The sequence below is a fragment of the Pempheris klunzingeri genome, chromosome 22 (genome assembly GCF_042242105.1).
Source record: "Pempheris klunzingeri isolate RE-2024b chromosome 22, fPemKlu1.hap1, whole genome shotgun sequence".
Taxonomy (NCBI): domain Eukaryota; kingdom Metazoa; phylum Chordata; class Actinopteri; order Acropomatiformes; family Pempheridae; genus Pempheris; species Pempheris klunzingeri.
In genome coordinates, this window is record NC_092033.1 from 16105160 (window position 1) to 16119986 (window position 14827).

Here is a 14827-nt window from a genome sequence, read left to right on the forward strand (position 1 = left end):
CTCAGTGAAATTGACGATGTCCTTAAAGCCAGCCCGGCAACCATGGATTTCAAAAACGTCACATGCTTTCGCCCTCCATTTCTCTCTAAGCTTATAAGGACGTTTTTGTATTATCATTTTCATGTTGGCAGGCACATTGAGTTCACAGCAAAAATAAACAAAGGACTCTAATGCAATACAACTTAAACACACGCACAGAAATGGCTCTTACAAAGAGCAACTGACATAAGTAAAGTAAGAGCTTTTAAATACTTGATTTCAACTGCATGTTCGCCTGGGCAGGATGGGTACCCTGCAAGTCCAGTGGTCCTATTGAGCAAAAGAATCATCAGGCAATGTGGAAACAGCACGTTGACCTACAGTATTCATCGGACAGCTACAATTACTGGTTTAACTTGTAGTTTAAGAATTTACACAAAAACATCGCAAGCTTACAAAATACAATGCATTTTGGTTCTGTGATGTGTCAGATGTCTGCGTCCTACTAGCAGTTCCACCAAAGACACATTCCCCATCTAACAATCCTCGCGTGGTTTCATTTAAATGACCATTTGCGGCTAAAAAAAAAAAAAGTCCAAACTATCCAATATGGCAAAAACTTGGCTTTCCTCTTCCTTTAATCATCTCGGAGCCCTGACGATTTCTCATGACCTGACCTCCAGGTGGAGGCAACAGTAAACGGTAAAATGCTTTGTTGCATCTAATAATGTCATATTCTAATATATCAGTCACAGGGGACATTTGACTACAGAACCAGCACTTCTACTTTTAGATAGATAGATACTTAAATAATCCTTAACAGGAAATTACAATAGCACGGCAGCTTTCCAAGCAGACATACATCAACAGTGCAAGCAGATAATACAAAACAGTCAAAAAACCACACAGTTAAAATACAATAAATAAATAAATAAATAAAAAGAGGTTCAGACTTCCTGTGTCTCTCCGAATTACACCTTGGTGTAATCAGTCTCTGACTGAAGGCACTGCTATTGATCACCCTCAGGGCGTGAAGTGGGTGTGCAGTGTTTTGGTGCTTCAACTTAGCCAAAAACCCTTTTGCACTAATACTGAAGAGGACAGAGGATTTTGAGTGCAGGACTTCTTCGTTGTTTTTGGTGTACGAGTACTTCTTCCACCAATGCAATTTTCTACTTGAACCTTGAGATTCTGCTGCTCCTGAACAAAAAGTCTAATGAGAAATGAACACATACCTTTATGTATGTCCTCGCCTAATTATGAGAGGGAGACCTTTTATTCTAATGATCAACAATAGCTTCTAATTTCTATCTGGCATAAATAAAAAACAAAAAACATAATTCAGTGAAATGACTGCTATAATTGATGAATTGATCCTTATATGGATGGGAGATTGGAGGACTGGAGGCGCCCCCTGCTCTACTCTGCTCTGCTCTGCCCCCCTCTCCTCCCCCATCCTTCCAGCCTCCTCTCCAGAAGGACGGACCGCCCCCCCGCGGACGCGCAGCGGCACCGGCGGCGCCGCGGACGCAGACTCGGACCCAGCTGCGTCCCCTCCGAGATCTGCCCTGCAGAGCAGAGCATGACGTGTGTGGGACATTTCTGTGGCGGAGAGCAGACCTGTTTCCAACATGAATGAGATCAAGGTTACCGTGCTGGGCAGCGACGGTGTCGGGAAGTCAGGTAGGAGCGCTGTGGAACATGTTGCTGGAGGTCGGAGATAAACAGGTTGTTCCCTCTGATCCGCCTCATCTGTCTGTCTGTTTATCTGCCTGCCTATCTGTCTGTCTGTCTGTCTGTCTGCAGCTCTGATCGTCCGCTTCCTGACCAGGCGCTTTATTGGCGAGTACGCATCCTCTGCAGGTAATTATCAAGCTTCTGAAAGAAAAAAAAAAAAACAGTGTAATCAGAAATATGTCCAGCAGCCTGTGTGTCTGTAGCCCTACATGGTGGTGGACCACGCTGCAAAAGTGCCCTCTCAAATTTAAGGCCATCTTTTAAAAATAAGCAAATTTGAGTGAATTTGACTTGAAGGGATGTCCTTTAATAAATCAGGCTCTCTGATTCTAATTATAGCACATAAAAATGTGAAATAAGATTAAAAAAGACTCATTTCAAGCACTCTGTTGGATTTGGATGTTTAAAACACATGGTCCTGTTATCTAGTCAAAAATCAGAACCTGTTCACATGAATTAACCCTTTCATGCATGAATTATGAATTTTCTTTTTTACTAAGTGTTTTTATTCATCTTTAGGCATGAAAAACAAGATTTGAACTTCTTTTTTTTCAACCCAAATTTTCTAAAGATATATTTACATGTCCAGTAGTTGAAATATAGCTAGTGATGCATGATGTACACTTCAGTGGACATGTGAATATTGTAATTTCCTCTCAATATAAAATCAATACTTGGAAAGTTTAGCAATTGCATGACTCCTTAGATGTTACTTGATGTCCCATATTTTTCTTACCTGCAAGGGTTTCTTTTTATAGAAGGTTTGAACAGAAAAAAAAGAGCAACTTGGTGTTTCTGGCTGTCTGTCAGCCATCTTGGTTTCACTCTTTTTTTTTTTTCCACTTGCAATGGCTTCCCACTGGGCAGCAGTGTGTGAGATGATGCAGTAGCATCCACTGTAGTCGCTGATGTGCAACTATGCCATCAAAACTCATGCATATACAAGAAAACAGCTTTTGAATAGCTGCACGCTGTAGTGACCTCTACGCATGAAAGGATTAATTTGAATGAAGTCAAGGGCTGTTCCTTAAAAAGCAGTGATTTTTCAGCCTTATTGAAGATCAGCAGCATTATGTCGACTTTGGGATCTCCTCTAAACTTTCAAATCAAGCTCAGTGGGTTTTAACACAGCGTGAGCTTCTACCTCCTAATTCACCTTGTGGGTCAGTGGGCTGAGAATGTGTCCCTGTCTGAAGAAGATAATGATGATGATGATGTTCAAGAGAGGAAGAGGTTGCACATCAGTCCTGTACTCTTCCACGTACTGATTTATAGATGGTACACATCCTGTTCCGGCCTCACTAGTCTATCCCATATTTCCATTTCCATACATACCGCACTGTATGTGGCTTTTTGATAATAATAAATAGGACAAGGTGTTTCATTTCAAATCTGTACCAAATTAAGTAAGGTATCAGTAGAAGCCATCACTTTGGCGTCACTGCTGAAACTCAGGTTTTCACATTTTGGACTCTTCTGAACTGACACTCCAGCCTATCATTAGCAAAAGCCACACATTCTTATTGTAATATTCTGTAACGTTTCCCCTTCCTATCTTATCGTATGCACATGTTCCACTGTGCGTCTGTTTATATCCCTTGCCTATAAAAAGCCACTATTTGGATTAGGTCTGTTTTTGGTTGGCCAGGGATCTGGTTTCTGTCCACTGTTTGTCTAGTTGCAGTACTTTCTATCCAGCGCCCTCTTATCTCAGTTTCTCTGTATGTGCTCTCTCCCATGAAGCCAACTGCCAAGTATTGCCTGCGAGTGGTGCAGCGATTGTTAAAATGTTGCCGCGACTCAACAATGAGAGCACGGGCGAAACATTTGACCCATTCAGTGTTATCTTTGAAGCTCGTTTGCCAGGATGTGGTCTGAAGAGCCATGCTGTAATGATTCTATTTGGCAGCTTCTTTGAAAGGCTACCTGACCTGCAAGGGGAATGACTCACATGTAGCCTCTGATGGTAGCTCAACAGGCCATTGTTTCCCCCACGAGTAATCTAGTTTCATCTGAGTTTATTCACCTGAACCATTGTCAGAGTGAGGCAAATGCACCACGTGAGGTGTTCCAGGGAGAGTTTGATGCTCATGTATTAATGACAGACGCGGGTTACATGATCTTCATATGTGGACAAGTGAAAGTTGTCTCGTCGTGATTATTCTTTTTTCTCTCCCTTTCTTGCTGCCGTCCTCCCTCTCTCTTCCACAGAGTGCGTGTACAGAAAGCGTCTGTCTGTGGACGGGAGGCAGGTTAATCTCGAGCTCTATGACTCATGCTCTCAGGTGAGTGTGCAGACGGAGGTGGGAAGAACAACGGCGACAGTTATCGTCGCATCTTCTCACCAAAAATCCCTGCCTGATCTGATTTGCCAAGCAGCCGTCTGGTCTCATCCTCGTTCTGTTTTGTGTCGTGAAAGCCCATTTCCCACACGGCAACATGATCAGGGTTTACAGTTTTGCATCATATTGAGGAAAGAACCGTAGCTGAACCCAGCACATGGTGTCCTATTACCTCGTGTGATGTCAGGCAATTGGAAAGGCAAACGCAAATATTTAATTGTGTCATGTTACGTCTTGTTGTGATGTGACAAGCTGCTACAGTGATGACATACAGTACTGGCACATATCGTATTTTCCGCACTATAAGGCGCACTTAAAAGCCTTTAATTTTCTCAAAAAACAACAGTGCGCCTTATATATGGATCAATTGGTTAATTGGTTGATCCATACTGGTTGTACAAGGCCCCAAAATGGCACCTTCCAAGAGACACGCAGAGTTCAAGCTCAAGGCTATCGGTCACGCAGTAGAATAGTAGCGAGAGAATTCAATATTAATGAATCAATGGTACGGAAGTGGAGGAAGCAAGAAGATGACCTGCGAGTTTCTTAGGGAACAAAGCGAGATGGCCACAGCTAGAGGACAAACTCGAACAGTGGGTTGTTGAACAGAGAGCAGCAAGTAGAAGCGTCTCTACAGTCACTATTCGAATGAAGGCAACAGCGCTAGCACGGGACATGAACATCGATGAATTTCGAGGCGGTCCTTCTTGGTGCTTTCGTTTCATGAAAAGACGTAATCTCTCCATCCGCACACGAACTACCGTCTCGCAGCAACTGCCAAAAGATTACCAAGAAAAGCTGGTCACTTTCCGCGCATACTGCAAAAAGAAGATCACTGAAAAGAAGATCCGGCCAGAGCACATCACCAACATGGACGAGGTTCCACTCACCTTTGATATTCCCGTGAACCGCACTGTGGAAAAAACGGGGACCAGTACGGTGTCTGTACGCACCACAGGGAATGAGAAGTCATCCTTCACTGTAGTTCTCACCTGCCAGGCTAATGGCCAGAAACTTCCACCCATGGTTATTTTCAAGAGGAAGACCTTGCCAAAAGAAAACTTTCCAGCCGGCGTCGTCATCAAAGCTAACCCGAAGGGATGTATGGATGAGGAAAAGATGAGTGAGTGGCTGAGAGAAATTTACGTTAGGAGACCGGGTGGCTTTTTCCACACAGCTCCGTCCCTATTGGTCTACGACTCCATGCGCGCCCATATCACCGATGCTGTCAAAAAACAAGTGAAGCGAACTAATTCGGAGCTTGCCGTCATTCCGGGTGGATTAACTAAAGAACTCCAGCCGCTAGATATTGGTGTCAACAGGGCGTTCAAAGCTAGACTGCGAGCTGCGTGGGAGCAGTGGATGACAGAAGGCGAACACACGTTCACCAAGACGGGGAGACAGCGCCGGGCGACTTACGCCACTATCTGCCAATGGATCGTGGATGCCTGGGCTGATATATCAGTCTCAACTGTGGTCCGAGCTTTCACGAAGGCAGGAATAATCTCTGAACTGCCAGGCAACAGCAGCGACACTGACTCGGATAATGACGAGAGGGAGCCGGGCAGGTTGGATGCCGTACTCGCCCACCTGTTTAATTCGGACACTGAAGAAGAAGAATTCGAGGGATTCGTGGACGAGGAATGAACTGAAAAAGTGAGCTTTACGTGTTATACGTAACTGAACAATGTTGAGTTATGCACTAACGTTTGATTTAGCGGTATCAGACTGTTTCTTTTACTACGTGTTTACTGAAACAGGGAAAAGTTCCCCTCCACGTTTGGGAGAAGAGCGAGCAAGGCTGGGAGATATTGTTAATATGCACATTAACGTTTGATCAACGTTACCATGGGAGTGAACGGAGTTGTCAGAACGCTTAATAAAGTTTGACTTTATCTGACTGTTTTGTTGACATTCCCTTTAGCACAGCTCTATCTAGTGGATGCACAACGCAACCCCAGTCAAACGTTTGACTGCAGTATCTTCTATTCTATGCGCCTTATAATCCGGTGCGCCCTATATATGAAAACAGTTCTAAAATAGGCCATTCATTGAAGGTGCGCCTTATAATCCGGTGCGCCTTATAGTGCGGAAAATACGGTAATAATGCTTATAAAGTTATTGAGGAATGTGCGCTGACTGGGATTTAAACCCTCATCATCCAAGCGGTAAACTGTTCTGTTCTGTACAGCTGCTACTTTATCCACGGCGCCAAGCTCGCCCACCCCATCTGTTACCACGAAGGCCGATCTCACGTCAACCTAAACCCTCTCATCCAACTGTCACCACCTACACAATCCCCGAGCAACCAATGACACCCATCCCATTGCTTCACCACCTATATACCTATCCAGAAAGCCTCAGCCCCTTTTACCACCTTATTCATCGGAAACTGCAGCGACCGGGACGCGATCACCCATTTTTCTGAATGGTGAACTCAGCCCTGACTATCCAGCTGCTGCTTTGTTCAGGTTTCTAACAATCAGCCAATCAGTGCAATGGGCTGGGTTAATGCTGTTGTCAAGTTGTTTTCAAGCTTTGTCAATTCACAGTCTTCTGCCGACATCGCGGTTTGCCGTTACTCCACCCAGACAAAGCCAGTATGGCTCCTTAATTACCAGGTCTTTCAATTCTATATTTGTTTAGTGGATTTACTTAATTCTCCCACTAGCCTGGTATTACCCAAGCTGCCACGACAGGCCTTCACGGTTCTTCGAAGCCATCTAAAAAACTAAAATCCAGTCAGAACTAGTTTCCAAGAAGCGTATGCCAAGACACTGAGATACTCCAAAGCCTTCTAGTCTTTACGACTGGGGGGGTTTGTGGTTTTGTGTGCAACACTATGATCTCCTGGAGAAAGAGAAGCGTCGTTCACTTATTGGGCTTTTGTTTTCAAGACTGTATTTATTAATACAGCTGCTGCACATCCATGAACCAAAACAGCCACACCACCGCACACCCCAAACCTACCGCTTTACACTTTGTTGTGCTTGCTCGAAATAGGATTCAGTGAGTGTAAAGCAAAAGCTGGTCAGTATCATCCATCTTATTTTGGAGAGCCGGTGAAGCGAAGGGCTGTCCTCAGCTGAACCACTGCCTCCAGCCCGAGTCCAGCCTCGGTGTCCATTAGTCTGAGTTAGAGCACGAGGACAGCGAGGCCATCCTAGAATCACCGCAGCACCACAAACTCTAAGCCTCTCTGCTAACGCTCACACACACACACACACACCTTCTTTAATGTATTCCACTCCTTCATTCACACTGACTACTTAATGTCTTTTGCATTGTATTGTACCCCCTAATCCCATTATAGTGCATCGTGAAAGCCATCAGTCAGACCCCATGTCCGCCACCTCGCTCACCAGGCTCATGCTATCACTTAATCTTTAATGAGATGAACAATTACTAGTTTTTTTCACAGTTTGCTCTTGGGTCAGTCATCTGGTCTGTTCTAATATTTTATTCATTATTTTATCACTTTCGTACTCACCATATCATTCAGTGAGCTTTGGTTCATGAAGGCATCTACATTTGATATGTTTCTCCAGTCTTTTATTTGGGTTTTCCCTTTAATTTGTCTCCCATCTGCATTCCAGTATGCAGTGTATTCAGGCACAGATCGTGACCCAGACCGGCTCGCAAATGCTTTATGTCTTTATATGTTATAACTGGTTGAATATGCACAAATTCTTTTGACCAAAAAATGTAGCATTTATATTTTTGTAATATCCTTAAACTGGAATTGTCCCTGTTTTTTCAGGCCTGTGAGGGTAAGTCTACTTTAAACGACCAGATCCACTGGGCTGATGGTTTCATTGTAGTCTATGATATCAGCGACCGCTCCTCCTTCCTCACTGCCAAAGCCATAGTGCACCTAATCAGAGATCTACACCTGGGATCTGCTAAAAGGTACAAATGAAGATCACTGTAACGTAATAACCAGTAAAATAGCCCTATTTCAGTCTACAAAGTAAGAGTAACTGCTCTGCCTCTTGACTCTACAGGGATGTAAACTCGCCGGTGTTCTTGGTGGGTAACAAACAGGACCTGTGCCACATGAGAGAGGTGCAGCGTGAAGAAGCTCAGAGTCTTGCTGCCGAGTTTCACTGCCAGTTCTACGAGCTATCGGCAGCTGAACACTCCCAGGAGGTGGCACTCATATTCTCCAAGGTGGTGCAAAATGCTGGCATGGGCGTCAAGGCCAGGGAGCGCAGGAGACGGCCCAGTGGCTCCAAGTCCATGGCCAAACTAATCAACAACGTCTTCGGCAAGAGGAGGAAGTCGGTGTGAAGTGTCAAATACGAGGACAGCTGTGAGTCAAGGCTGGAGCAACGGTGGTGGACTGAGACACACCCTCTGACTTGGCTTTATCTTTGATTGTGTTTGGTGTTGCTGTTGATTAGCAATAAACTGATGTCCGTCTGTACAGAGAGGTGTTAGTGTGATATAACAGCTGCACGCAGCGTGTATTAACTGAGCCTGCTTGCTGCTCTCTTACGCTATTTCGTGCTTTGGTTTCTTTAAAGTCATTGTAAACCTTTCATTAGAGACGCATCCTGATGGAAGTGTTCGTTAAGTTTGTGACATTTAAGATCAGACAAGCAAATGAAATGTGAACTGTACTACGTGATTTCAAGTGTGTACTTGTGACTCAGCCCTTTAAACGTGTGCTGTATCAGTGTGACCTACGTCACTGTCTATGATGAATGGATTTGTTTGGTGCCTTTCAAATCTTTTCGAACACTCAAAGTGCTTTTACACTATATTGACATTCATGCTCCAAAGCTTTGCTTGGGGACTAATATGTGTGCATGTGTGTGTAAGCATGCAGCACTTTTAGTTAAATAAATATTTGTATTCTTTGAATACGGTATAGACGTTTAAAAAGACTAGAAAAGTGGAGAATTATTTTACAATATATGTCTAGAGGGTCATGAGAGCAAACTATGGAGTAGATGTGATATATATCTCTACATATATATATATATATATATATATACATACAGTACTGTGCAAAAGCTTTAGGCAGGTGTGAAGAAGAGAGAAGGCAAACAGTCCTCCAGGGGATGTACTACACAGAAGCAGCCACTGTGGATCATAGAAAAGTAAAGACATGTGTGGAGGCTTCTCTATGTCAATTCATTCACCCGTCTTTACACTGCTAGTACTACGCAGCCACTTCTATAATTTCAAGATCATTTGTTGACATCGGAATGCAAAACATTTCTGGCCCGAGCAAGATTATTCCACACACCTTTCATTTAAAGTCTCAATTCAGCCAAACAATAAAAATACCATATTTATGTTACTTTGGGCTTTATCTGTCCAGGTTTGGAGATATTAGTCTCGAGATAGTCTTGAGATATATTTAGTTTGTGTTGCCCACAGCACTGAAATGTGACCTTTAAAATGTGACTCTGGATAATCACTTGAGCCACTTGGACTGAAGGAAGGCAGCCGTCCCTCCGTCCGTCTGACCATACGTTCATCTGCCCACTTCTCATGAAGACGATATCTCAGAAAAGAATTTATCAAAGTGCGGCCCAAACATTGACTTTGACTGAAAGATGACACCTGTTACCAAAGGAATTATCAATCTCTCCATCTCACTGTCCATACATCCGTCCATCCATCCGTCCATCCATCCGTCCATCCCCTCCAATTTCTTGAACATGCTATCTTAGCAACACCTTAAGGGAATTTTTTCTGTCTGTCTTGTGGGACCATCTGTCCCTCCATCCATCCATCTATACGTCTAACTGTCCTATTCCCCCCTGAACGTGATATGTCAGGAACACCTTTAGATAATTTCTTCACATTTGTCACAAACCTTTTTTCCATTTGGACTGAATGATGGAAACATCAGAGCAGTATATGAAGACAGCCCCACATACGGGGGCTGAATTAAGATTCATCCTACGGACTTATCTCTAGAGCAATGTAAAGTAGATTTAGTGTTTTCCGGGCTCAGTTGCATGAGAGGACATAAGCAGGCTGTTCACATGCATCTTTCCAGTCCTTTAGATTCGATCTATTTAGTTTTATTCCTCTGAACAACTGCTCCGTTTCAACTGCAGCACAGTATTTGGAAGCAGGAAAACCTACTTGTTGTTTCTGGTGTCAACATCAGTGACCAAAAAAAAAAAACAAGACCTTTCTTTCCACGCTCACAGTTCTCCGCCGACATGCAACAATCATGCAGGCAGAAATCATCGGCGATTGTCTGTGAGTGGGGGAGGTCTGTGCATGCAGCAGAGCATAACCAAATCCTGGCTGGATCCAGGAGAAGGTCAGAGGGCTCTGCCTGCTTCAGAGGCCTGGAATCTTTTTGATGTAGCAAGCTGCATGACGGCTAACATACGGCCGCGGTTAGGGCTTGTTTAGGGTGCAGGAGAGCCCACCAGCTGACAGCCTCCAGCCGGATCCGTCTGCTGTGACAGTGGAGTTATCATCAGCACAGCGCATGGTGGCTCCTAATCCGTTCCATCCATTAGAAATCCCTCTCACATTACTCTAGAGATCAGCCTGGCTGACAGCTCAGTGAAAAACACCCTGAGCTCGTAGCACATTGCTTCATTGTTCTCCTCTGTAGATGGGTACATAATGTGAATCCTGCCATTTCACCAACGTGGAAACATCAGGGTCACACCTGAATGTGTGGTGTTAAAAGCATTTAACTGGATGAAATGGATTTCAAGAAGATACATCGACAAACTGCAACCACAGACTGAATCATATAAGTTGCCCCCTAATTTAAAAATATACATCAATACACACGTTGGTATTCATTTCCATTCATCAATACAAGCGAATCAGTAATGACAATATTGCTTGTGGCCATAGATCAGCACGGGCCGTGTTAGATCCTGTAATACTGCCCACTGGTTCAATCAGTTATGATCTCTTTTTAACTGTAGTACAAGCTGCCCTCACAGAGTGCATCGTTTCCATGCAGTATGCAGGCGAAGGGAACAGTAATTCTAACACTTAACACCACATTTTATTGGTCTCTTGTTGAGCAATGAAGCTTTAGTCTGTTTAACAGCCATTGTGTGGTTTATAATACTATTAGTACTACAACTACTAGTAACAGTAGTAATGACAATAGCTAGAATAATGATAGAGTGGAGTATTTATGCTGCATTAGACATACAAGTATTGGAACATACTAATTATTTTTCTGGCATATTAAATAGTATAGATGCATGAGCACTAGAACACACCCACTGTCTTCATTGTCAGTTTCTGCCCTTTTGGTTCCTCATTTTTATGCTACCAGAACCTGAATGCGTAAGTCTGTAAGATATTTTCATATTAAAAGCTCAGAAGATCACCCTCTGCCTCCATCTGTGTTTGGGTTCTTCTCCTGTGTTCCTTGGTACCAAGTGTGACAGGATCCCTGTACATTCACTGGGCTCTCCAACCTGCTTTACCATTGAACACACTCTTAAGTTTCAGGCTCATTGAGGGCAAGAGAGCCTGCTACCTTAAGTCTGCATGTGTGAAAATCCTGTTAAGGTGGAACTTGCCTTGATGGGTGTGACAAGCACAGTGATTCACGGTTTCTCAGCCAGTATTGCGGTGTTCTTACTGGATCTTGTAATTTGGAACTGGAGAAAATGTTACCATTGTTGTAGTTGGTGCCACATGCCAACAGCAAGAACATGATGAAGATGATTTTTAAAAAAGATGCAGATTTACTTCCTGAAATCTGCCAACACCATGCAGTTTACAAGAAGTGAAAGCTTCAAGAGATTTGCGACTGAAGAACAGAACTGAAGAAACTGTTTTCGGTCTCTGACCTGTATGAGATCCTGTATGAGGTCCTGCTGTGGCTCAGGCCCCTGGATGCCGGATGACTTCATCTCCCTGAGCCCTCCGTTCCTGCAGCCACAGCTCAGCCCGATGGAGTCACATTTCACTTGGAGCTCCCAGGTTCTTGTAAGGAACTTTCCAGAAATGCCAATGATTTCACCCCTCATGTATTAGTCTCACGTGAGCACCTCGTCCCAGGCTAAAAATGAAGATTTTGTGCGGAGAGGTTATGTAATCATCGTGACACATTCCTGTACGGTGACATTTTTGTTAAAGACTTTGCGTTTTCACAAACAACGTCATGCATAGAGACCCTCCCAGGATTCAGCATTCCCTGAAAAGAGAAGGATGGGGCTGCAATATGCTTCACATTATTATTTGTTAGCAAGGTCAAGACTGGTCAGTCGGTCCAACCAGCTTCAAGAATTCAAAGATACTGACAACTACTTTACTCTGCCCTGAAATGGTATGCACTGTATATTCATGGTCCGCAGAGGATCATTCCCTAAAATGGTGGCTCAGTGTGTTTTCTATCCGTGCCATTGTCCGGTCTGGCCAAAATGTCAACTTTGCACATAAAACTGCTCATAACGTAATGGATTGCTCAGACATTAACGAGGTGATTAACCATTTTGATTGTAATGACCCACTGGTCATTCAGGCCTCATGTCATTCCTTAAAAATGATTTTGAAAATAAGTACAAATAAATGAAAACAATAAAAAATGATTCAAGAGACAAGAAAACTACTTAGCTAATGTAAAATAATATTTAAACTATTTACTAACCAACAAATAAGTTTAGACCGATACAGCCTAACAGGGTGAAAAGCTTCTAAAGGCTGCATTAGCGTTTGTGGTTCTTGAAATAGACCTATCCTGGAAACAGAAAATAGCTCTATAGCGGAGATTCTGAAACCAGTAAACCAGCGTGCTCATCACCGACAGTACATATATCCCAGTACTTTGTAAAGCCCACCTGACCCTCTGCCCAGCTGGCACATGGAGCCCAGGACTCCACACAGTCAACTCACTGAGATCAGCGATAAGTGCTCCATTCAGAGCCGTGCAGAGAGGCGCACTGCCAGCATTCCTGCGGTGCGCTCTTCCAGTGATAAAGAAACAGTCGGAGCTGAGCCCCGTTTGTCCTGTCTCACTGCTCTGCGTTACAGCGGGGAGACACCTGTGCAGGGCAGACATGTCAGGAATGTGCATCAGGAGACTGTAATGGAGAGAAAAGGAGTCAGACTTCAGATTGAGGTTATAATTGCAACAGCGATTCGGCCAATGGGACAGTAGCTTAACATGCCCATAATATCCTCTGTGCACAAAAAGGAATGATCTGAAGGTGAGAGCAAATAACGCTGAATAAAATAGTGCACCATCACACACGGCATGCATAGTGACTGCTGCATTTGATACTGATGTAAAATCACATTTGAAAGAAACATTTTCTGCTTCATGGTCTTCAAGATGGAGAAGCAAGCTGGGAGCTACACTTTTGGTCAGAGGCACGGAGCAGTGGGACGGGCCTGCAAGCAGGTGTGGTGGCACAGATGGGCGAAGGCCTGGACCGGAGGAACACTGGCCTCCCCTTCCTGTACCACTAAGAGAGACTGCTATGTAGAGTTGTGTGTCATCTGCATAGGTATGATATGAGGTGTTGTAAGATTCAATGATCTGAGCAAGGGGAAGCATACATTAAAAAGAAGAGGTCCAAGAATGGACCCTTACAGAAGGCATCATAAAAAGAGTCTCGCTTACTCTCACTGGCAATGGTGCAAAGTCATTGAAGTGCTCTTCTTCCTCCCTGGACTAGATTAGATAAGTCTTAAGCTGCCTCTCTCTCCGAAGCAGTATGATCGATCAAACATTTCTTTTGAGTTTGGTGGCGAAGATCTTGAAGAACTCTGAGGGGAACGACAGAGATTGTCTGTCACGCGCTGTGGTGGCCCAATTCCTGGCTTTAGCAGTGAGTTTGGAGATTACGTAGGCCACCTGAGATGTTTTAGTTGGGGAAGAAGAAGGCTGGAGATTTAAGATTACAAAGTCACCAGGATCCCGATTCAGTGGAGGAGCGGCTGCTGGCGCCTGCACAGATATGCTGGCGGATTGTGTCCACCCTGATGACAGAGGCGAGATGAGCCTTGCTGGATAGCGGTGGCTCGTGTTGACAGCTCTAGTCACGCTGAATCTGAATGGGCTGGGTTCATTTCTGCTCCGATTGTTCTGCTATGGCTCAGAAAACACAAGGAGACTTGAACCCAAAAACATACAGTGACAGATACATGAAAGTTACGTAAAAGTCAGCTTTCAGCTTCAACACATGATGCAGCTTGGATAAATGGTCCCATTTTTAACTGCCAAATTACCGGTAATCCTTTTGTGATGTTCAGAGAACTGGGTTTAAAGGAAGGGCACTTCCTTTAATTAAAAATGACTTACTGCATTAGAAAATTTGCTTAACAAATCAACCTGTCCAACTCTCTGCATCACCCCTGAATGTTTACTGCGTGTGAAGGAATGAAACAGATCTCTGATTTCACAGTTAGAAAAAGACTCTAGATAAACATACGGAAATAAATCAGGCAAACTCGTAATTATAACATGGTTTTCTAAAATTGAAGAAGATTTCTTTGCTGAATGCTATAGGCACCTGTATGTGTGGACATGGAAAACAGCACAGCGAGTGCTGTCTGGCTCACAGACTGGCAGAGGCAGCTGGAGGTGAAGTGCCTGAACTCCTGAAACAACCATATGGGCATTTTTTTTTTTCCAATCTTTTGATGGATAAGAAGGCAGAAACAGTTTTGGATGTCAGCCTAATTAATGTTAACAACCTGTAACCAAAACCCAATGTTAAGCTGAGCAGCAGAAGATATACAGCGGTGATTAAATATGTATGAGACACATTGGTATAACAGCTGTCACCTACTGACTTTGTACACATGATTTT

General features: G+C 43.8%; 2 protein-coding genes across 4 annotated transcripts in view; one reads left to right on the plus strand and one right to left on the minus strand.

Moving 5' to 3' along the window:
• Positions 1-14827, minus strand: part of LOC139221955 (NXPE family member 3-like) — a 265241-nt gene that overhangs the window by 187399 nt on the left and 63015 nt on the right. The gene's annotated exons all lie outside the window — the stretch shown is intronic.
• Positions 1568-8505, plus strand: LOC139222009 (ras-related and estrogen-regulated growth inhibitor-like protein). Of its 2 annotated transcripts, XM_070853978.1 has the most exons (5): positions 1568-1662; positions 1786-1842; positions 3928-4001; positions 7819-7967; positions 8063-8505. In XM_070853978.1, exons 1-5 carry the CDS (start codon positions 1611-1613, stop codon positions 8346-8348), a joined length of 618 nt encoding a protein of 205 aa, XP_070710079.1. In that variant the 5' UTR covers positions 1568-1610; the 3' UTR covers positions 8349-8505. The 2 variants fall into 2 exon arrangements, with proteins under 2 accessions (XP_070710079.1, XP_070710080.1); XM_070853979.1 differs by lacking the exon at positions 1786-1842 and having other exon boundaries at positions 1572-1662.